At 43.3% G+C, this 23,411-nt stretch overlaps 1 protein-coding gene across 1 annotated transcript; it reads left to right on the top strand.

The window, feature by feature from the left end:
* The first annotated feature begins 554 nt into the window (after positions 1-554).
* tnks1bp1 (tankyrase 1 binding protein 1) lies at positions 555-22,920 on the top strand. The gene is made up of 10 exons (XM_084349416.1): positions 555-734; positions 3,464-4,837; positions 6,086-8,756; positions 16,892-17,004; positions 19,767-19,863; positions 20,062-20,206; positions 20,319-20,452; positions 20,549-20,748; positions 20,867-20,952; positions 21,712-22,920. The coding sequence occupies exons 2-9, from the start codon at positions 3,474-3,476 to the stop codon at positions 20,940-20,942; spliced, it is 4,800 nt and encodes a 1,599-aa protein (XP_084205542.1). The 5' UTR covers positions 555-734; positions 3,464-3,473; the 3' UTR covers positions 20,943-20,952; positions 21,712-22,920.
* The last annotated feature ends 491 nt before the right edge of the window (positions 22,921-23,411 follow it).

Raw genomic sequence — 23,411 nt, 5'->3', positions numbered from 1 at the left:
ATATCACCTGGTCAGAGGTCAAAGGCAAAAGCAAAGTCAAAAAGCTTCACAGCAGACACTGCTCTGTTATCTTGAATATAGTTTAACATGTATGAATTTACAGATTGCAGTTTTAAGACACAAAATGACCAGACGCTTGACATTTAGGACTTCCTCTTGGGGAAGAGTGGGGGGCCCTTGGATGCCCTATAAGTGCCTTACTCACTAGGGTGGTGTTCCAGTGGAGAAAACGTGCTGATATGCAAAAATAAGTGCACAAAACATAACGCAGGAACTTTTTTCCACCATAAATGTGTGCTGTATGCATGCTGGTGCCCTGTCGCATGCAGCTGGTGCCCTTTTTTATTTATTTCACAACCTGACCCTCAGACAGGAATCAAGAACAACCCCCTGATCTGCTCAAAGTGAAACATTGATGACACATTAGCTCAAGGCTCGACACTGATTGTTGCGCTTTTATTTTGAAGTAAAATGACGCCACTTCCTGCCTGCTCGCCTCTCTCCGTGTGTGACTTGTCTCCGGGCACCGCAGCTCGACCTGTGGCGGCCGGAGGGAGTGTCTGCTGGGTGTAGGAGCAGTCTGACGTCTCGCTGGTGTGAATGACTTGGGAAATAAAAGCCCTGTGACAACAGCTCAGCGGGCGAGACGATCGCGGAAAACTGAGGAACAATTTTCTATTGTGACTTCTTCCCGCTTCCTTCCTCCACCTGTATGACTGCGTGAAGGACAAAAGGTAAAGAAAGAAAACTTTATTCCGCTCACGAAATTGAAATATCTCGGTGGGAAAGTGAATGAAGCTGATGTTGAGAGCAGGTGCACCATGTTTATGAACTGTTTCTGTAACGTAAATATTTCTGTGTCGACCGCGAGTATCCGCGTACTTGTATCCTCACTGATGAGACGCTCACTGACAGCCTAGCTTCAATTAAAGTTACGCTCATTTACCTCACTGCTCCTTTGTCCAGCTGCAGGGGACACGCTGCTGGTTCAACGACTGGGAGTTCATCGTTGACGCGTGTTATTAGTGACTTATTAACAACCCAGCAATAAAACATTTTCCAGCTACTGAAACAAACGACGGTCATTTCACCCGTTTAATGTCGTTACGTCGCGATTTTTGCCTCCAAAAACTACGCGGTTAGCTTATCACAGCATCCCTCAGAGCAGTAAATGAACAATACGGTGGACATGTAAACGAAAGGCACCGTGTGTTGTTGTCCTTGGCAGGGCAACAGGCACTGAAGGCAAACAAAGATAAAGAAACAAAAAAATCCCTCTTGCTGAGTGCTGCTGCAGAATGATTTCCACTCACTCCTGCAGTCTATTAATGTGACCTAAATAAGCAGCAGACACCATCAATCAGCTGCAGCTTTATCTGCGAGACACTGTTTGTTTCTGAGGAATTCAGCTGTTTGAGAAACGGATACAAACAGGACAGATTGCTGGACATCACTGGGTGGTGGACACACTGGCTTTAGTCGTCCATCTGATCCCATTACACAATATCATGCACACCCAGAGAGGTGTTGTGTTGTCTGAGCAGTTGTGCGGGAAGATTATTACAAAACACATCACATGCAAGGGGAGCTAAGTGGATCCAGAAGTGTTTATGTAAAACCAGCTGTGGATTGATAACGTGAGAGTGACACAGTGAGAATTTTTGCTGACACACTGAAACTGTGGTGGCATTAAGTTACCGGTTTGTTCAAAAGTCTTACAGGTCAAACCAGATGAAACAACGCTGAACACAATGGCCTGTGGTATTCGGTGTGACAAATTTGGAAATGTTACTGTTGTCTTTATCAGAGGCTTGTTTAATTTTGGCTTGTGGTTTTGTAAGCGTCGGTTGTTCTCACGTGACGTTACTGACATAGAAGAAGCTTGTTTATGTTTCAAAGGTTTTGGTTGAGAAGGAGATCTGGTGGGATTGTGTCCTCCCTGCAGACCTGATGTGTGATGACTCATCTGGCCTGCCTCAGTCTCTGACAACATGTCTCCTATCTGCCTGTATTGATCCCTGCTATAGTAGTGTTTCATAAGAAGAGAGGTTTTCAGATTGCCAAACCGCTCCCTTTGTTTCCACTGTCAGAATCACATAACAGTGTGATATCACACTTCATTATCATTTAGTAACACTTTACTTTTTTCAGCATGTAAACTTACGTTCTAAGACTTTTATTAAGTGTACATCGTATCAGCTTGTGTTGAAGAGAGTGGTGTCACCTAATCACATTACAAGCACAGATGTTAACTTGCTGCGTGCACTTTGAAGTGATAATAAAGTTGTCAAAGGGTTTTACAACCTTTACTTAGTGAGACATGGCATGGATTTTTGATAGGTACAACCTTGAAAGGGACATGTGACTTATTTTAAACAATAAAATGTGGTCCATGTTGTAGTAGCCCATAAAAAAATAGGTTGTCCTTCAACTAGATGGACAGTACAGAAACTGTAGGTGTACGCGCATGTTTTATTTACCAATCATATGTTCGATTTCTCTCTGTTTAGACTCACTAAATGAGAGTGAGAGGTCGGTCTTGAGGGATAAACTGACATTTTCAACATATTTTTTAAGTAGATTAATCAGTAAATTCAGGGAGAAAACTATGTAAGAAAATGGAAGTGATCCAAGCAGGAAGTATTTTCATGGTTTCTGGTGTTTCTCTTTCCCTCTGGGTGCTGCAGAAGCAATGCGCACTCAGAAATCCAGCCTGACCAGGGCTCCGAACTTACTTTATCCACTATAACTGGAGAACCAACACAGAAATTAGGAGCACCTTTTAAATCAATATGCTCCACAAAACATTCTTGTTCCAGTCTTTCTTTCTTTTTTTTTTTTTTTAACTGCATTGCTGATAAATCCTTTGGTAACAAATAGACAATTTATAGAAATAACTGTGCTGTTTTATTTTAAATGGAAAAAGTCATACGTCAAGAGCTGTATACACAATACATGGCTTTCCCTTTCCTTGCAGTATCTCAGCTGAGTGAATTGTGTTGTGAGCCTTTCCTATCAGAGAGAGTAGGTCTTTGCCATTTACAACACAAAATCACCTGCTGATTCTTGAGCGAGAGCAGACACAGGTAAATGAGACCCTGCGCTGAATTGTCCCCATCCAGTGTTGTTATGATGACGAAAGCCTTGCGTTGGCTCGCCACACCAGTCTCTCTCCATCTCACACTCTCTCACACACACACACACACACACACACACACACCCTAATTCCTGCTCCTCCCTTGTGTTTTAAATGAAATACAATGAAAAAAGCAATGCAAAACAAAAGATGTTGCATTTTAGTTATAAATATATTAGCCAAATTCCCCAAAAATCATCTCAGCGCTGCTGAGTCTTATCAAGTCGTCTTAGGAATGACTTAAGCAGCTGGCTGTGTCTCCTGAGAGTGTGTTTTTAATGTGACAATGTAGTTTGCTGCATCTAAATACTTCCTCTTTTCTTTCAGTGACTCAGATATGGAGAGCTCCGTTGAGGCCTCCCAGGCTGGTGGCATCACAAAACCCAAGCCAGCTCTGGGCACCAAACCTCGGTTCGCTCCAAAGCCCTTCTCTCCACAGAAGAACACCACCTTTCGCTCCATTCAGGCCCCAAAGACTGTCACTGCTACCTCTAAGACTACAGCACAGCCGAGTGGAAAATCTGAGGCCCCGGTCGTCCGAAGACCAACTTTTCCCACCCCTGTTCAGAAACCCACAACCTCTGATTCCAAACCCAGCTCTGTCAGTGCGCTCACCAAAGATCAACCAAAAATAACCACGGAAAGCAAAGCAAGTCCACATGGAGAAGATATTCTTGATCTTAGTGCAGGAAAACCTGAGTCTAGTGCAGGAAAACCTGAATCTAGTGCAGGTAAACCTGAGTCTAGTGCAGGTAAACCTGAATCTAGTGCAGGTAAACCTGAGTCTAGTGTAGGAAAACCTGAATCTAGTGCAGGTAAACCTGAATCTAGTGCAGGTAAACCTGAGTCTAGTGTAGGAGAACCTGAGTCTAGTGCAGGAAAACCTGAGTCTAGTGTAGGAGAACCTGAGTCTAGTGCAGGTAAACCTGAATCTAGTGCAGGTAAACCTGAGTCTAGTGTAGGAGAACCTGAGTCTAGTGCAGGAAAACCTGAGTCTAGTGCAGGTAAACCTGAGTCTAGTGTAGGAGAACCTAAGTCTAGTGCAGGTAAACCCGAATCTAGTGCAGGTAAACCTGAGTCTAGTGTAGGAGAACCTGAGTCTAGTGCAGGAAAACCTGTTTTCAATGTGGGAAAGTCAGATCCAGCGCAACAAACTGCTTCACCCACAGGTACTGTGCCTAACTCAGAAAAGGAAGATGGAAAAAAGAAGGAGGATGAAACTCAGACGTCTGTTGCCCGAAAGCCCGAAGAACCAGTGAGTGACATTTCCTCTACAGATAATCCAAAATTTCGACGGGACAGCACCAGGAAGCGCCTGCCTGCGGAGCTCACCTCGAAGTTTGAGTCAGGTGGCTTATCTGTTCCCCCCCAGCCAAATATTACCATCCCTAGAACCAGCGCCAAAGATGATGCAAACAAGCCAGAGCCTTCAGCTCCAGAGCAGAGCCGGGCAACATCGAACAGCGCGAGTGTTGAAGGTGGACTAACGGAGGATAATGGCGGAGGGGGCAGTATAAAACGCAGAATCAGTCGCCTGTTTGACTCGTCAGCGAAGCCAGAGGTCACAACAAAGAGAGAGGAGCCAGAAATGATAAATGGCACAGGAGGGGTGAAGGCGAGAATCAAGAACTGGGCCACGGAAATGAACTCTGGGGGTCCAAATACTGAGAAGAAGCCTCAGGTTGTACCCCAAACTAAGAGGTGAGTGAGCCTTTTTCACCCGTTCTGTTTGTGTTTGGTGATGTGTAATGGCATGAATAAAAGGGGAAATGCATTCAAGCAGTATTATTTCAAGGTTAATGGCACGTATTAACTTGCTATGATTGGCAAGGGTTATACTTTCATTTCAGATTCATCTCTTGTGATCAGAAGTCTTTTCACGTCCACACTTGATGCTTTTAATGTGAACTCTTCTGCTCAGTATAATAAGAAGTACTCCTTGGGTAAAACTGGCACTCCATTTGTGAACAGAGAAGTCACACTGCAGAGTGGATAGGTGCTTTATGTTGCTTTCTTTGTCTTAGTTTCCTTTGAACAAGGAAGATTTCTCCACTGTCTTCCACTGCCAGTTCCTGTGAAACAATCATGGAGAGATTCATGCAAATTTAGAACTGCTGGCAGGAACTTTTGAGTGTCACCAGCACTGTCTTCGTTTCCTTTATGTCTCCTTACTTACTGTGTTTTGTGTGGTGTGTGGTAATGATTAACATTGCTTGAAATATCAAGATTGAGGCCAGATTTATGTCCTCAAATAACACATTTTACATTAGTGTGCAAGCCACAATTTGTGTTGCAAAAAAAAACAGTGTCCTCACTGTTGAAGTGAGATTGCTCAATCAACATTTTTAATAGGAACTTAGTCCCGAAGAAATAGTTCCTTACCAAACTTTTAACAGTGTGTGCTGTAGATTTCCCAGCGTGACAAAGATACTCTCTGAGAAAGTTTAACATTTTTAAAATGTAGAGATGCATTCCTTCAAACCTGGCAAACAAAACCAAAACAACCTTAATTTCTAGGTTCAACCACAGGTACAACCACAGGTGTTCAAATGCTTGGCACAATTTCCAGATACCAAAATTGCGTCTTCAGTTTGCTTTTATGTCCAGCCAACGTTCCAAAACCAAAATACTCTTTCTGAGAGCTAGATGAGAAGATCGGTACAAGGCTGAGGTTTGTATGGTGTACAGTATATGAAGCTAGAGACAGCAGGGGATTAGCATAGCCTAGCAAAAAGCAAAGATTAGCATAAACATTGGGAAACTGCTTTCATGGCCCTGTTCAAAGTCTTTACAATTCAGAATTGGCACATGAAGTCCGGAGTCTCTGCTGGAGCCATGCTAGCTATTCCCCCCGTTTCCATGCCTGAGCTAATCGGCTGCTGGTTGTAGCTTCATTATTAGCCTACTAAAACAAGCAGGATCATCAAACTTGCACTTTTTTCTCCACAGCTTCGAGCCAGCGGCGCCTTCAACAGCAGCAGCAGAGAAAACTCCAGAAACACCACCTGTTGAACCTCCTGCAGCCGAAACATCATCCAGTCAGGCAGGAGATCTTCTTTCAAAGGTTTCACCCGCTGAAAAACCCACAGAGGCCCCAGAGGAAACACCTAAAGATGCTCTTGTTGAAGATAAGTCATCGGAAAGTCCAAGAGAGACATCAGGAGAGCAAATGCAGAACAAATCAACAGAGGGTGATGTCCAACTACGCAGTCACAGCCCATCTAAGAGCCACACTGCCACTGATGAAGGTGACGTAAGTGAGAGTGCCCCTCTAAAGAGGAACAACGTCAAGCGCCGATCTGTTCGCTTTGGTGTTGTGGAGAGAGATGACGGTAGTCCTCCGTTGGTCCTGGGCGAACCGTCTGATTCCAGCGAAGACGAGGAAAAAGAAGCTTCTGAGGCTGAAAGTGAGGAGGACATCCCTGTTTCAGTGCCTGTCTTCAAAAGAGTAGAAGCTTTTCAGAAGAAGGACGATGAGGCGCAAGAGAAAGAGGCAGAACGACTGAAGCACCTGGAGTTTGAAAGAAAAAGAAGAGCAGAGGAGATTGAACAGGCGAGACTGAAGTTAGAGGAGGAGCGGAAACAGATGGAAGAAGAAGAAGAAAGGGAGAAAGAAAAGGCAAGGCAGAGGGAAGAAGTGAAAAGGGAAAGAGAGAGGCTGAAGGAAGAGGAAATGGAGAGACAGAGGAAGGAGGAGTATGAGAGAGAAAGGCTAAAGGAAGAGGAGAGGGAAAAGAAAAGGCTGAGAGAAGAAGAGATGGAGAGGGAAAGAAAGATGGAGCTGATGTTGCAGAGACAGAGAGAAGAGGAAAGGGAGAGGGCGAAACAAAAGGAGGAGAGACTTAAACACGAGCAGGAGGAGAGTGAGCGTGAGAGAATGGAGGAGGAGGAGAGGAAAAAGGAGAGGCTGAGGGAGGAAAGAGAAAGAGAGAGGCCGAGAGAGGAGGACAAGAGAACGATCCAGGAACACGATGAGCACAGATTGGAGGGAAAACTGAGAGAGGAGGAAATGAATAAAGAGAAAGAAAGAGAGGAGGAGTGGGAAAAAGCATGGGTGAACAAGACAGAGCGATCGGGAGGAGAAGAAGAAGAGATGGAGAGAGAGAAAGAGGTGGAGTTGATGTGGCAGAGAAAGAGAGAGGAGGACAGGGAGAGGGCGAGACAGAAAGAGGAGATACTCAGACAGGAGGAGGAGAAAGAAAGGTTAAGAGAGGAAGCGGAGGAGAAAGAGAGGCAAAGGAAGCTGAAAGAGCAGCAAGAAAAGGAAGAGGAGATGGAGAGAAGGCGGCAAATAGAAATGGAGAGACAGAGAGAGGAGGAGAGAAAAGAGGAGGAAAGGAGGAGAGAGATGGAGCAAGAAAGATTGAGGGAGGAGGCGGAGGAGAGAGAGAGGCAGAAGAAGCTGAAAGAGCAGCAAGAAAAGGAAAAAGAGTTGGAGAAAATGAGGCAAGTAGAAATCGAGAGACAGAAAGAGGAGGAGAGACGGGAAGAGGAGAGGAGGAGACAGATGGAGCAAGAAAGATTGAGGGAGGAAGCGGAGGAGAGAGAGAGGCTTAGGAGGCTCAAAGAGCAGCAAGAAAAAGAAGAGGAGATGGAGAGAATGAGGCAAATGGAAATGGAGAGACAGAGAGAGGAGGAGAGACGGGAAGAGGAGAGGAGGAGACAGATGGAGCAAGAAAGATTGAGGGAGGAAGAGGAGGAGAGAGAGAGGCTTAGGAGGCTCAAAGAGCAGCAAGAAAAAGAAGAGATGGAGAGAATGAGGCAAATGGAAATGGAGAGACAGAGAGAGGAGGAGAGAAAAGAGGAAGAAAGGAGGAGAGAGATGGAGCAAGAAAGATTGAGGGAGGAAGAGGAGGAGAGAGAGAGGCTTAGGAGGCTCAAAGAGCAGCAAGAAAAAGAAGAGGAGATGGAGAGAATGAGGCAAATGGAAATGGAGAGACAGAAAGAGGAGGAGAGACGGGAAGAGGAGAGGAAGAGACAGATGGAGACAGAAAGAGTGCAGGAGCTGGAAAGAAAATTGGAATTGGAAAGAAAGCGAGTGCAAGATCTGGAAGAAAGGCTGCGGATGGAGGAAGAGAGAAGAAGGGATGGGCTGACCAACAGGGAAGGAGGGAGCGCGGTGGGCAAAGCAGAGCCAAATTTAATCAACTTTGACTCTGAAGATGTGCCACAATCACCACTTCCCCCCTCAGCAATCACTTCCAAACCCACAGAGAGTCAGATGAGAGTTGTTTACGATGACTTCTCCGTCAGAAAGCCTGTGATCGAGGTGGATTTTGATGATTTTTCGGCCAAGCCAAGGAGATGGGGCTCAAAGGCGAAAGCAGAAACCAGCCCTGTCGTCCACAGTCGGGCTGCTGACCCTGTGGATAAAGAGGAAGTAGAACTGCTGGTGCCCCTGGATGTGAGCCCTCTAGAAAATAAAGTGCCGGCGCTGGTGGAAAGACCTGCCAGCCCAGAGCCTTTTATAGCCAAGGAAAGTCTGGAGGAAGAGGAGGAGGAGCAGAGGCCAGAGGAGAAGCAGCTCATCGACATGGAGGTCGATGAAGAGGAGGAGGAGAGGGAGACAGAGGACAAGACACGGGAAGATGAAGTCAGCGAAGATGACGAAGAAGATGAGGTAAATGCATCTTGATTTGTAGCAATGCTTGATAGACTTTGTTGTTTTGGTCAAAGGGACGTCTTTAAATTGCTTCTTTTGTCCAACCAACAGCCCAAAACCCCCAAACTCTTCATTTATTCATCATAAATTACAAAGAAAAGCAGCAAATCCTTCCATATAAGAAGCTGGAACCAGCAAAGTTGAAACCTGAAAAACGACCAAAACAATGACTCAACTATCAAAGTGGTTGGCAGTTACATTTTTTTTTCTCGCTGCAGCTCCAGTGCAACACCAGCACATTTATATGAAAGGGTTAATTGTTGAATGAGGGCGAGGTTTAGAGCAGAGACAGGAGTGTACATGTAAATGTGTTTTTTTCTCCACTGAATCATATCAGCCCGACAGCCACACACACCTCACCTGCACCAACACATTGTTATACCTGTATCACGAGGAAAAAAAATCTTGCCATACTTGCTTCAGCCTGATTCACTCACGGCTTAAGAACTCGCGTGTCTGTGTGCGTGTGGGTGCGACGCTGAGCAATGAAACAAGCATGGCCTGAAAATCTACATCTACTAGCCACGTATCGCGAGTCGTTTCCGCCTTTTCTCACAGCTCAAAGCTTATTTCGTAGACTAAAACAAAACGTCAGTAGAAAGTGTTAGAGAAAGTGTTGACTTAGGAGGTGTGACGATAAAAAGACAGAGCTGTGAATGTGTGCAGTGGTAAGTGTGTGCTCTCAAATTACCGCCCCTGAAGAAGATATGTCAGGGATGAGAAACTGAGTGAGTTTCTTTTCCATGTTGCACAAATGTTTAGATTTGTGCAAGGGTAGTCCAGTACTTTCAGTCAATTTACTCAGTTTACTCCCAGTGCCTAGTGCATTCTCTGAACAGTAACTGTACATCAAACATGTACAAATGTGTGGTAAGGACAGTAAGAAATCTAACAGGAAGTGAGGTTACGACTTCCTGTGCCTCCCTCCTTGAACTGTCTCTTTCACTTTCCCTTTGTTCTTATTTATGCATAAAGAAAATATTTAGTTTTAAAGTCAAAGACAGTTTAAAAGATAACGACATGGCATGGACATACGAAGGATTGATGGGTTATTTCTCATGGGCATCTTGGATGGAGTATCTCCAGCAGCTATGGGTATGGGTGAGTGTTTGTGTGCTCTGTGGTTTTGCAGCGATTGGCACCTCTGCGAGGGTTCCTCCCTCTACGTTTTTTGATGTATTGCTGGTGTTGTAATGAAACAAGTTAAGCATTTCCTATTACTGCAGTTTACCACTCGGATAGTCAGCTGCAGTGGCCACAATTTACTGAACTAATGAAAGCAGCATGGAATACACCACATGTTGAGTTTGTAGCCTGTTTGTAATAGAGCAGTTCAGATTTGAGACAAAGCTCCCACAGATGAAAAATGGTGATGATTTGTAAGGGGTTTTGGTAAAATGTTTGATTCCAGGCCTGTGGTTAAGTCAAGTGTACTTGGATTTCATCAATGTGTGATGATGTACAGTGATTTGTCAGGTGTTTTCCGGTATAGTTTGCGCATATTCTGTTTCTTGTTGAGAGTTAGATGAGGAAAGTGAAACCACACTCATGTCTTGCTGGAACCAGCAGGCTGTTTGCTGCCAGTAGCTTCACAGAGAATAAGTATAGTCAAAATCTCATTGTGTATATATATATATATGTATATGTATATGTATATATATATATATATATATATATATATGAATATGAAAACTAAGTTGCTTAGAAATGGCCAACAGCTCAAGGCTGCTTTCATCAGTAGAGTTGAAAAGAAGTCTGTAAAGATGTGAGTCTGCGTTTCACACAAGAAGCTAGAAGTGTTAACTTCTTAAAGCGCTGCTTCTAACACAAAGTTTATTTTTTGCTTCAGTTGATTCACATTCAAAGGCCCATTGAAGATGTAGTACAGCTGCAGTCAACAAACCGTGTGTGAGCACACTCCTGGGTGGACCCACAAATAAACGTCATCAGCTGGGAGTGTAATAGTCAGCTGCTGGGAAAGTCACCTTAGCAGTGTTAGCCTCGTCATATTGTAGGTAACATACGGTGAAGATTACAGCCGAACTACACACTTTAAAAAAGCCTACACACAATTTAAAGTACACATTATATAACTAAATGAGCACCTTGCACCAGTAAGAACTGATAATGACAATGAAACTTCATCACGTTTTATTTTGAAACGAGACGAGGCAGCAAAAACAAACAATTCTCAGCAGAGAGTGAGTAATTGATGAACAGCTGACAGCACAGTGCCAGTCAAGACACATCAGGTCAGCACCTGTTTGAGCATGCAACATTTTTGCAGACTTAAAAACACTGAACTCTGGAGCCCTGAACTCTGTGAATGTCTGTGTGCGTCTTTGCAAAATTGTGTTTCTGTTTGCTGTCGGCGTGCTCCTGCAAACAAACCAACCCAACAACAAAACCAGTGAACTACTGTACGGGAGCCTTGTACGTCGCTGCTGTAAGGCCACTGGTATTGAAGCCCTGCTAGTCAAGATCATGTGAGTACAGCTCTGTTTTCACCACTGAGAGGCGCTGCTGCTCTTAAAAACTGCACTTCCTTATTCTGCATCGCCGAAACCAACAAGTTTATCTCATGTGGAGCACCTTGCACTGTTATAATATCACCAGAATAACACTAAAAAGTATAGTTTAATAAATAGCATGCAGCCATGTCTGTGCTGCAAGAAAACCTGCACAGCAAACACACAATTGTGTGTCAGAGAAAAGCTTTTATTTCTAACAGAGCAGAATGAGGAAAATGTTTACTGGGCAAACACAAGCTGTGCAGCCAACCGTGCTACCCTCATTCAGGCTGCTGACTCAGAGACAGACAGACAGATGGATCTTCTAGTGAGAAGAGCCTAGGTGCTATGTGGTCATCATGTCCTCTTTTGGATCTGGTCAACAGGGCAGCGTGTCAGAATGACCATACATGGTGCCCCTCTTTCTGTCTCTGTCTCTCTACTTAGTCTCTCCACCCCGTTTTTGAGTGCCCATTACCCCCCTACACACACACACAGCACACACACACACACTTTGTGACACACATACACACAAAAAAGGATGGGCTACGGCACAGAGAAGAAAGTTGTCCATTCTTTCAGTCATCCAGTGCTCCCTGTTGCTCAAACTTTCTCTCAACTCTCCCAAACGCTTCCTGTTTTCTGCTCTGCGTCTGTCACAAAGACCTGCTTCATTCAGTCACCTGCATTTACCTACGGGAAGAGAGCAGCGGAGGGAGGTACAGAAAGCACCTTGGCCCAGCCTGCCGCACCTTCCTTCCCTTTGGGATTTTCCACATCCGAGCACAGACCTCTGCTTTGTTTTGACGTTTGACTGAAATCACTCAGGTCTAGAGGAGATAAAGGGGTGATCTACCTCCCCGTACCTGGCTTTGGATGTTTGGAGTGGCACATATTTCCCACGCTTCTTTTCCTTTTTTTTCTCTTCTCTGAATGGAAAATGGAGTCGCGAAGTGAACGGGGACGTAGGTGCACAAGCAAACAGGAGGCTTGACTGCTGCAGAACAAGTCTCAGCAAAAGAAAGACAGAGGGTGCACATGACAAGAGGTAATCGTCAGAATTGTTGTGTGCAGGAAAAGTGTCTATTTTTTCCCTTTTTTTTCAACTTTTTGATTTTAGTCAGTGTCTTTTAAATGGTTGATGAGGGGAAAGTCTTTCTTTGGGACGCTGCTGTGTAGGATGTCACATCCATCACAGTGAATGCTGCAGTGGAACAGTGTTGTCACAGTGCAAACACATGGCTGGTCAGACTATTTACTTCTTTACTGAAAGCAAATAACAAGCTGTTCCAGGAAGCTTGTGTGACCTGAACCATAAAAATATGGAGAGAGAGAATGGATCCTGCTCAGATGAAAGATGGACTATATCTGGTTTTGTATGACGTCAGAAACCTTTTTACGAAGACACTTTGTGTTCTCTTTACCTCCTGAAAGCGAGGTCACAGACACAGCTCTCTGACTCGCCCACGAAATCCCTTCATCTCTAACAAAGCCGAACCTCAGCTTCTCTAGGGGACCAGCTGTGTGAACTTTTCAACCATGCAATACTTTGGAGGAAAGCTGTCAGCCGCCCAGCTGCAGGTGTCGGGCTGGGTGGGCAGCGTGCGGCGCTCCTTGCAAGGGGCTCTGGAGATGGTGTGGGGCACGGCAGAAGAGAAGCAGGAGGAGGATAAAGAGGAAGAAGAGGAAGAAGAAGAAGAAGGTGGAGATGGAGATGGAGGAGGAAGGTTTCAGAGAGCCATGTCACCGTTGCGGAGCTTCGCCCGACGTAGCAGGAGATCCCTGCGTCGCTTCTCCATCAGGAGTCGGCAGACTGTGCAGAGGAGAGCAAGTCAAAGCTGCTCCGTAAGAGCTGATTGTAACCCAGAAGATGCTAATGAATGCTCTGCTCTTATGACATCCAGGTCACCTCTCCCGAATAGAATTTTTTAATGACTATCGTATTTCACACGCAGGGCCTTTAAAAGGTTAGGCCAGCTCATTGGTGCAATTATAAATGAATATAGCAGCTTTTAGAGCTACCTAAGGGTTTAGCTGCTCTTTACAGTTTGCACCAAAGCTCCATGTATCCAAAGTAACTCATTCCCTCGTCTAATATTTCCACACCCATGTAGATAACATGCAAATGTGAAGAAAGGGAAAGTAGCCAGCATCTGCAGTCTGTTTCAGGAAGGACACAGTTATCTGATAAAGTTGTCCAAATGTAGTGTTTTATCAGTGCACACTCATGCCCTTTCCCTCCGTGTCTTTGGTGTGTGTCAGAGATAAAGCAGAGGACTATAACAAAGTGTGACACAGTTTTTACCCCAATATGGCTCTTTATGTCCCTGTCCTCTGCATCTGTGTCTGCCTTTTGTTCTACAGGAAGTATCCTGCCGCCAACAGCACAAAAGCAGATACATACAGATACAGATTTGTTCATTTTAATTCGTGGCTGTGTATCTTATCATCACCTGCTTTGGAGATACAACAAATTGCATTACGTTTCTGAGACATATGCATGCTGCAGTGTGTCTCGGTAGTTTTGAGGTGTTTACTGTGGCTGCTGCCTGCATGTGAGTGTCAATGTGTGTGTGTGTCTGTGTATATATGTGGGTGTGTGTGCACACAAGACACACAGGCCTTTAAGGCGAATATAATCTGCTTGCTGTTTCCACTTATAATTTGATGATCCATCACTTCCCTTTATTAGAGGTTATGTTTTGTTGACAGTCTTCATCCATTATTCTAGATTAGAGTCTAAGTTATTTGTTCCCGTGGCATCTATAGGATGTTATCCCCTCCACCACACCGTAAACAAGCTCTCGTACACATTCCATCGACCGTGACAAAAATGCGGTGCAGGTAAACTATAATAAAGCCGACTCTGTTTTGACTTGCACACCCTCCACCCCCCCCCGAGCATACTGTGCTGGTACACTCACACAAACACAGGTTTATTGCAGTTTTCACGTGTGGGTTTCAATATCTAATAATATCTGTTTATGTCTTGACTCATAGGGGTTATTGTTGAATTGCTAGTTGTACAGCATTCCTAAATGTTTAGTTATTACTTGTAGAACAAGGTATCTAATAGCATGCCTCGATAGAGTTTCTGTGTAACTCTGTATCGGTCTGTGCACATGTAGATTGAAGCTGCACTAACAGACATTTCCCATTAACATTTTCAGGCAGGTGATGATGATGATTTGATGATTTTAGATTGTGGATTCGAAGGCGTCCACAATCAGTTTTTCAGGACTTGTAGTGATTGCAGTATTTAATGTCCTCTAGTTCTGTTTTCAAACTTCAGATAACTGCTCTGACTACCAGATCTGTGTTGCGTGAACGTACCAATAGAGTGATGTAGCCAACTTGATGGCTGTGATTATTGAACGAATACTTCACGTGAAAGACCTTGGGTGACAGATTGCAAATTATGCAACATGAAACATGGTGGATGAAGAGCTGTAATGCCATTTTGTGTTATAATGGTGCAAATGGAAAAGTTCATAGGATATTTCAAGTTTGGCTTTTGTCTGTAGGGCATTCTCAAAATGACAAAAACGATAGCAGATCATGAATCATGGTTGCGATTAAATAGACAGGGAATTGTCAGCTCTCCTCAGCTTTGCAAGACATTTGAGCATCTTTCTGCTCTTTGTTTTGGTTTTTAGACTCTTAACTTTACTGTTTTGCTTCATTCTCAACTTTGTTTCCTGCCACAGCAGATGGATGTTTTTTGCAAAAGAGCTCTGCACCAGTTTCAGTTGCCACACAGATAACATTAAATGTAAGCTGGGGAACATAATGGTGCATTTAGTTGCTGAAAAGCCAAATAAGTAGGTGGAAGAAAAAAACAGAGCTAAATAATGGACTTAAATTTGTCAGTCGTCCGGAAACAGAATTCTGAATGAATGCTAATGTTGCCCTCTATCGACTGCAAGATGTGCATATAGCAACTGTTTGCGACGTTCACTTAATATGGTGATAAGATGTCAATGTTGTCCTCTGCTGTCTCCAAGTGGTCAAAAATTGATTTTTACTGCTTAAAAGTTCACCCTAAAATGAAAATGTATTCATTATGTACTCACCTCATGCTGATGGCAAGTTGGGTGAATTTTCATAGTCCACAAAAAATTTCTGGAGCTTCACAGCAAAACAACATTGCAGCATTCTCCTAAACAACTGAAGCAGCTGGGGACGTTTCAATTTGTCAAAAAACATCGTAAAGGAAATCTAAAATGGCTCCATACAACTCGTCCTGTGTAATCCAAGGTCACGTTTCCCCATCTTCAGTTGTTTTGGAGAATACTGCAATGTTCTTTTGTAGTAAATCTCCAGAAATGTTTTGTAGACTACCAAAATTCACCCAACTTTCCATCAGCATGAGGTGAGTAGATGATTAATACACCTTCATTTTTGGTTGAACTTTTAAAGCAGTAAAAATCCATTTTTGACCACTTGGAGACAGCAGAGGACAACATTGACATCTTAACCTGACTTAACAGCTGCATGGGGGTGAGTAGATAATGAATTAACCTTCATTTTATTCCAGCGATTTTGAAATTTTTTTTTTGCGGCATTGTAGTTTTCATTTCTGAAAAATAGACTAACAAATACGGGGATTGCCTGTTGTATTTCAAATCTGAAAATGACACTGAGATACACTCGACTGTTTTCACACGGTACTCCTGCCAAAGAGGAAATGATTAAAAAATTAATTAAATTCCTGTTTGAATTCACTAGAAGCTTTTTTTGGAATTTGGATCCTGTTGACTGTGACTCGGCTACAACAGACTCTGTTTTTCTCTGCAGCTAATCAGTCTGTGGTTGTAGGAAAATCACTAGAAGCCTATTCATTCCTGCTGTGATGTGGCCAGATAACAGGCATTGTGCAAATGAAGCTGAGTCCTGAGTAATAAACGGACTTGCGAGATGAAATGTGTGTGAAATCGTACCGACGCCAGGGGTGTTTACTCGAGTGTTGTTTTGTAGCCAGGTGACAATATCAGCCAACACAACATTGCTGTGTGCCCCGAGACAAGTGAGATTAAAGGAATGTTTGTGAGGAAGTGCACAGACGCTGCTTTTGTGTGCAACCTGTGTGTGTGCGTGCGTGCAACCATGCATTCCAGCATGTGGGCGTGACAGCATGAGCGTGTTTGGCGTGTCGGTGTGTAGGCATATAGGGGTATAAGCCAGCGCGTGTGCGTGCATACACATGCTCATGGTGTTTATTGAGGACAGCCCAGCCTCTGTGACCGGCTCATTAAAAGATGCATGCTTGGCTGGTCCTCAGTCCTCTCTTCCTCTGTAGTTAGTGATCTTGGCTCAGCACACGGCCCATTTTCTAACTGCTGCAGAGCCACAATGTGAAGTTCTAATGTGCAGATTTGGAGATCAAAAGAACGTTTACATCACATTGATTTCCTGTGATCAAACAGTTATGCCAACAGAGAGATAAGTAAAGTGGGATTGGTGGATATCTGTGCATGCTCAACATGAAATCTGGGTTGATTTTAGCAAATTATGTTCCACAATATCAAATGTTTTCTTGTTCAATTCCCCATTTAATCTATTATCTGTCCTTCTGTCTCTCAGGACCCGGTTAACAGCTATTCCATAAACGTTGAAGACAAAGACACCGATGCTTTGATAGACACTGAGCCAGATCACCAGACTGAGGCCGGTGAAGAGACACCTGAAACTGACAGGTAGGAAAAAGGTTTCACTGTAACAATAAAAACCCAGCAGTGTCACAGTTCAAAGACAAAAAGAGCCAAGAGCAAGGTTGCCAGATTGGTTTGATGCTTTCCAGCCAGATTATTACTCAAAATCCATCCAAACTGATAAAATATTATCTCTAATAAACAATACAAATGAATCCATTAACAGCAGCAACAGTACTGTGGTTCATCACAACTTTTCAATATGACATAATAATTAAACAACAACTCAAATGTTCACTAGAAAACAGATAGAAGGCTACACCATACAACGCAGCTATAAACCTATTTTCCATTTCTGCCCTCCACCTTGAAAATGAAGAAAAAATAAAGGGACAGCTCAAGTATCACGAATATGGTAACAGGCCTTGACAGTAGCCTTAAGTCCCCACACATACACACACACACACACATAAAGGTGGAGAGAATGAGCGAGAGAGGGAGAGAGAAGAAGAAAGTAAAGCAAATTTTGTTGTGATGTAAGCATAGAGGTTTCTGTCGGAATGAAAATACTGATTTGCAAAAATGCCACAGCTCTTGTGTGTTTGTAAGTAGTGGGTGGTTGGAAATTATGGTTACTCATGTTTCCTCTCTGCAGAATAAATATAAATGATGTCTTACGGCGAGTGACCGTAATGTATACAATAAATGACGAAGAAAAACACCCACTATGGCAACGCTGGATGTAAAGAGTCAGAAAAATCTGAGGATATAAACAAATAAGCAGTCAAAGTACGAAGGGGCCGTGCTGGGCAGAATCCTAAGTAAGCAGGGTTAAAAACTAGATCAGTAAAAAATCAATAATGATAATGATAACGATAATCAGAGCGCTGGAAAGCTAAGGCCAGTCTCAGACTATAGGAACTTTAGGCTGATTTAATCCCAATTTTCCTGTCCCAACAATCACAGGAGAAATCTGGTCTCGGACCTCGGTACCAACATTTGGCCCAGATTATCTGGTAATGTGAGAAGTTTACAGATCCAGTCTTAAACCTCCCAAACTGCTCATAGACTCATAGGGGCCGCCCCGATAATATCAAACATGATGGATTATTAGGATTTGAATTGGATGTGAATGATTGTCAGTACTTTCTGAGTGGGACCAGTAAAAACAACTAGAGAGACATCCCTGAGCAGCTAATGGAGTTGCCACGCAACAGTAAACATTATAGTCCTTGGGGCTAACGTTAGCTAGCATACTTATGTTGACAAATGTTAAGATTGACAGTTAAAACCTCACCTCTAGTACTCGCTGAAGAAAGGAGACCTCATGTTGAGCGCATCTCCCCAAACATGTTCTCATCCAGACTGTGAAGCTGTCTGCTTTTGTTTTCATTACATTACTACAACAAGTTGTTGCGCCAGTCTCCATTTGTTTACTTTTGTCTCCCCTTGAGATCACATGAGGTGCTGCAGTGATTCCTCTGGCACAACAATGTTAATATCCTCTAGTGTCAGATGCACCAATATTTTCTAATCTTGCAGTGTATGCATGTTTGAGATTAGAGAAACGCACATACCTGTATGTAAAGTTTCTCCTTATGTGCGCGATGCAACCCAATTGCAAAAGCGGTTAGGATTTTAAAACTTCTTTAGTCTGAGCCCAGCCTAAGGTGAGGTTGGATTGTCGGGGCCTGAAATGACAGCTGAATTGTGCTGCAGTCCAGTCAAAGTCAGAGGTCGGAATTTCCCAGTTGAAATTTCCACCTTCTGGCCTCCGAGTGTCCCAGGTGCACGACGGCAGAAGTAAATAACAACACTGCTGAACCGTGACAGACTGATGTTCCTTTGACAAGTATACACACAACTGAGCTCTTAGCAGTGCAGCCTAGAAGACGTCATTATGCATTTTATTTTACTTCACTTTTATACCTGGAAACATATCTTAATGTTCCACTCACCAGCCTTATGTAAATACTGTTGACTACAAACACACCCTACACCCTCCCCATGGTGGCTGCTACTGTTGTATGACGTCAGACAACTGCTCCCTCATGATGTCAGGGTAGATGGACTTGCCCCGAGTTTACAAATAGGCACTCCTGTCCTGCAACACGTCATTAGAACATGTATGAACAAACAACCAAACTGAATACATGAATGATGAATGAGCAGACCGAAATACACATTGTAACTACAAACTGCCGTTGGTGTTATTTCCTCCACCTACACTGGTGGAGACCTACAGGACCGAACAGGTTTAAAGGTGTGTCTTCATTTCACACTGAGGTGATTTGATTCAAACTGAGTGCACCTGCAAATTGAAGCCCTATAGCTATTTAACATACAGTCTTAAAGTAAGTAGCCAGAAGGTGCAGATTGGAGGGCCTGGTTTACTTTTGGTGTCTTATCCTTTTATGTGTCAGTGGAGCATGTAGTAGAACTAATGGTAATGATTGTTGGTGCTTGCTGTTTTTTTGTTTTTTTGCAAGTGTGAGTTGGACTTTGCAAAGACAACATTTTAAATCCAACCAAATGAGACATGCAGCTTGCAATTTGTGTTTTTAAACAAAAACAATCTGACAGAATAAACAGGTGTAGCTACACAGTAAAATGGGATATCAAGTACTTTGAAGTATTTTCAAGAGTGAAGTTTCCTGTGCCCCCTTGTGGTTAATAAAGCACAATACAGTACCTAGCAGAGTGGAGCGTTCTGAGTTGGATTAAAATACAGCATCCAAACAGCCTTTTTTCCTTCTCATTTCAGTTCGTGTTCACAGATGATTTAAAATGTCTGTCTTTCTCTTCAGTCCACAGCTCTTCCCTGACCAAGATGCCGAACGCTCCACTGAAGACAGTGATACCACTGATTATCACAAAGAAACTGAACCGGCTCCATTCCCTGAGGTTAGCCATTCTTTCTTTCTAATCCTCCCACTATTGTGAATAGTGACAGGTCACCTCTGTATCATTGACCACAAACATAATGTAATGTAGTTCAGTTGTTATTTTTCATAGCTTCCTGGTAAAATATGCTCCTCTGCATATTTATATCTGCGTGTAATGTGATGATCTTCTATCTCAAGTGTGTGTTTCTGTCTACAGAGCTCTGCTCCGCTCCTCGACACCAGCGCACAGAGATCGAAGGCGGATCTTGGTAGAAGGCGAAGTCGATCACGTCCATCACGCTCACTACGTTTAGTTTCGCCTCAGAAGAAAAGCCCAGACTGGAGGACATGTGACTCCACAGGTTAGGACTGCATCTGTGTTTTTTAATCTACGTGTCTCCATCAAACACAGTCTGTAAATGTTGATCTGCTGCATGTTCTGACTGATCATGTTTAACTCTTTGTTTGGAGAAGAAAAGGAGGCGTTATCCAAGCAAAGGGAGTCAGACTCTGAGGAGGATCAGCCGAAACCGAAGATGGTCTGTTCTCCTCCTCCCACCTCCCAGAGAGTCCCCATTTTTCCTGGTTTGAGCCCTTCAGCCTTAATAGTAAGTGCTCTCAGAGTTCCAGTTTCTATAATTTATGACGTGAAACAAATGGGTGGCATTTGAATCAAATAAAATGTACTTAACTTGCTCCCTCAGGCTCAGATAAAAAGGAGAACAGGTGGAGGAGGGACCAGAGGAGGAGAGGAGCCAGAGGAAGACAAGAGAAGAGAGGAGACGGAAAGTCGAAATGAGGATGTAGCACCGTCTCCCTCGCAGTTGTCCCGCTCTCCCCGTGTTCCCGCTCATCTTGCAGGGGCTGCACTTGTGCTGCCACCCATAGGTGGCAAGGATGAAGGGTAAGAACATTGCATGACAGCTCCCTTCAAAAGAATATAACAACCATAGAAATGGTGAGACAAAAACTGCACTTTAAATATGACGCTCCTCTGAACTGTGATTCTGTGTGTCGTTCAGCGCCGCCTCCTCTCCTGCTTGGCTGAAAGAACTGAAGTCTAAGAAGCGTCTGAGTCAGTATGACAACGAGGCTTAGCTGAAGACAGGTGAGTGACATGGATGAGGTGATAATTAAAATACCAAAGGCTTTTTTTCTACATAATGAGCCAATGAGTTGAAATCCTTCTTCTATTTGAACGGTCATTCAGTTTGCAGAACAGGTTACTTTGTGATATTCAGGAGATGAGGAGCAGAACTTTTTTCACATGTAAAGAGCAATGGTCTGTTGATATACGGTATGAGCAAAAATTGAGCACGTATTGTCTCGTAAAGAATAGCTACAGTGTAGAGCCTTATGTGAAGCATAGTTTAAAAAGAAGAAAAAGATCCCTATGTGCACAGTTACATTCAGGGACCTTATCATTATCCTGAGAGACCGGAGTGAAAAAAAAAAAGCATAACTATCTAGCAGTGCTGTCAGGAAGACTCATGTTACTGAATGCAGACTGACAGAAAAGACAGAAACAGGAAGTCGGCCACAACGCCACAAAAAAGTCTCTTATCAGGATCAAAACTGTGCAGAAAGTAAAAACATCTTCATTGCACCTGAATGAAGTTGACTTTGCTTCCTATTCTTACTTGTCTGTGCTGCTTGCAGCTTTATTTTGCTATAACCTTTACACATTACTAAGTGTAAGTCGATATAACAAGGTTGTGGATTTGAGTGCCACTTGGGCCGCCCATGCTAAAAAGGAATGCTCTCGTGTGAGTGTAGAGTACTTGCAGCGAAACCTATTCAGCATATGATGTGATAAAGGTTGAATGTATTACATAAAGTCAATGAAAATTTTCTTTCTCTACTTTAGGAGACACAGTGCAGATGCTGTTCAGCAAGAATCAACCCATCTCAGCTGCTGCTGACAATACATTGCCATGATTGCTCCATTTTGAACTCTGAGTGCCTTATTTTGGACCTCTAATGAGGTACGCAGGAGGGGAAATGAGACTTTTCCTGCACACGGAGGCCATCAAGAACTTTTGTAACTTGTAAATGAAATGTGTTGCCAAGGCTGAGTGCCAAGATGTTTAAATGCCAAGTACATGTTTGATCTACTGTTGTACGGAGGCTGAATGGAGGGGAAATACCCCCGTGTAATTGAGAGCAAAGCCATCGACTGTCTTATGTTTGAATGTGTCTGTCATATACTAACAGGGACGGACGACACTAGGCCTTCAGCAGGGTACCCACACACAAACACACATGTATGTACAGAAAATATTGAGTACAAATAATTGATGGCACCTTGTGTGTATTTAGTTATAATTGTACAAAATGCCTTTTATATTTTCTTTCTAATCACAAACTGTCTCAAGTAAACCTTTAAGCACTTTAAGAAAATTTATAACAAATCACCGTCCATACAGTTCGTCTAAGCAATAGAATCATTGACTACCTAACTGTATTAACATGGCCAGGGGAGTTTTTCTTTTTGTTACACGATGATTGTCTGTCATCTCTTTAAAGCAACATTATGTAACTTTTCTACCTTAAAATACTTCAAAATCATTTTGATGGTACAGTGTCTTGTAACAGGGTGAATGGTGTCTCTGTCACAGCCACTCCGCTCCTCTATCACTTGTTTCTGCACTGTGAGAGGGGTAGCATCACAGCGTTACATACATGTTTACTTCAACATACAAGTTTTCAACACATACCATTGTTATGACGTAATGAGTTACGTTTAACAAACTGTTTGAGAAATTGTTTGTATTTATGACAGTGGTGTTGCACTCAGAAACTGTGGGGGGCGGCAAAACGTACATAACGACAATATCTGCAGACTGTTGCTTTTAAAATAACCTTCCATGAAACTTAAAGATGCACTATTGTGCACACTATAACAGAATCAGGATCAGCATTTTTGGAAAAAACGTAACCCAGTAATAATAATAATCCATTCATCTGCTCTGGATTCTTTTCTGTGCCTTTTTCATTGTCTTCAATGCTGTAATCATGTATGATCAACCTACTGTATGATAAGAGGAAATTGAGGGAATTTTATTAAAAGCTTTTCTATGAACTGGAATTGATTGTGTGTGTTTCCTAATGGTAAACTTGCACTCCATAGTGCAAAAGGTGGGCAGCACTAGAACATAATGATGCATGCGAGTTTGAGCATACAAGGTCAGTTTTAAGACACAGCTTGGAATATTAATAACATAGTCTCGTTCATATTTTATAAGCAACCACGTTGGCTGCAGCTGTTGGTACGCTGGATGAGGAGAAAGGTAAAGAAACAGGTAGAAGACAGGAAGCTGGAGAGCAAGATAGCTGGGTGGGGCCAATACTGCTGAGTGAGACTGATCTCTGTTCATTCTCTTGGCAGGCAGTCAGTGCGTGTGCCCACTATAGGATCATGGTCAGGATGGCAGCATGGGCAGAGCTGGGCAGCGTTTGCCAGTGTGCCAGGGACAGAGGGGCAAGCCTATTGAGAAGCAGTGTGATGGACACAATGGGTGCGACAGACTTGCTGCATCAACAGGCTTTTTGCTGCTGTGGCCAGAA

Source organism: Pagrus pagrus (genome assembly GCF_965226575.1).
Source record: "Pagrus pagrus genome assembly, chromosome: 3".
Lineage (NCBI taxonomy): Eukaryota > Metazoa > Chordata > Actinopteri > Spariformes > Sparidae > Pagrus > Pagrus pagrus.
The sequence above is the reverse complement of the archived record's forward strand: the minus strand, read 5'-3'. Positions and strand labels throughout refer to the sequence as shown.

Bases quoted from the DNA above. Each gene is read 5' to 3' on its own strand.
- tnks1bp1 (XM_084349416.1), top strand. From the start codon at position 3,474: ATGGAGAGCTCCGTTGAGGCCTCCCAGGCTGGTGGCATCACAAAACCC. The intron at 19,864-20,061 runs GTTAGCCATTCT...TTCTGTCTACAG, and splicing joins AACCGGCTCCATTCCCTGAG to AGCTCTGCTCCGCTCCTCGA. The intron at 20,749-20,866 runs GTAAGAACATTG...TGTGTCGTTCAG, and splicing joins ATAGGTGGCAAGGATGAAGG to CGCCGCCTCCTCTCCTGCTT.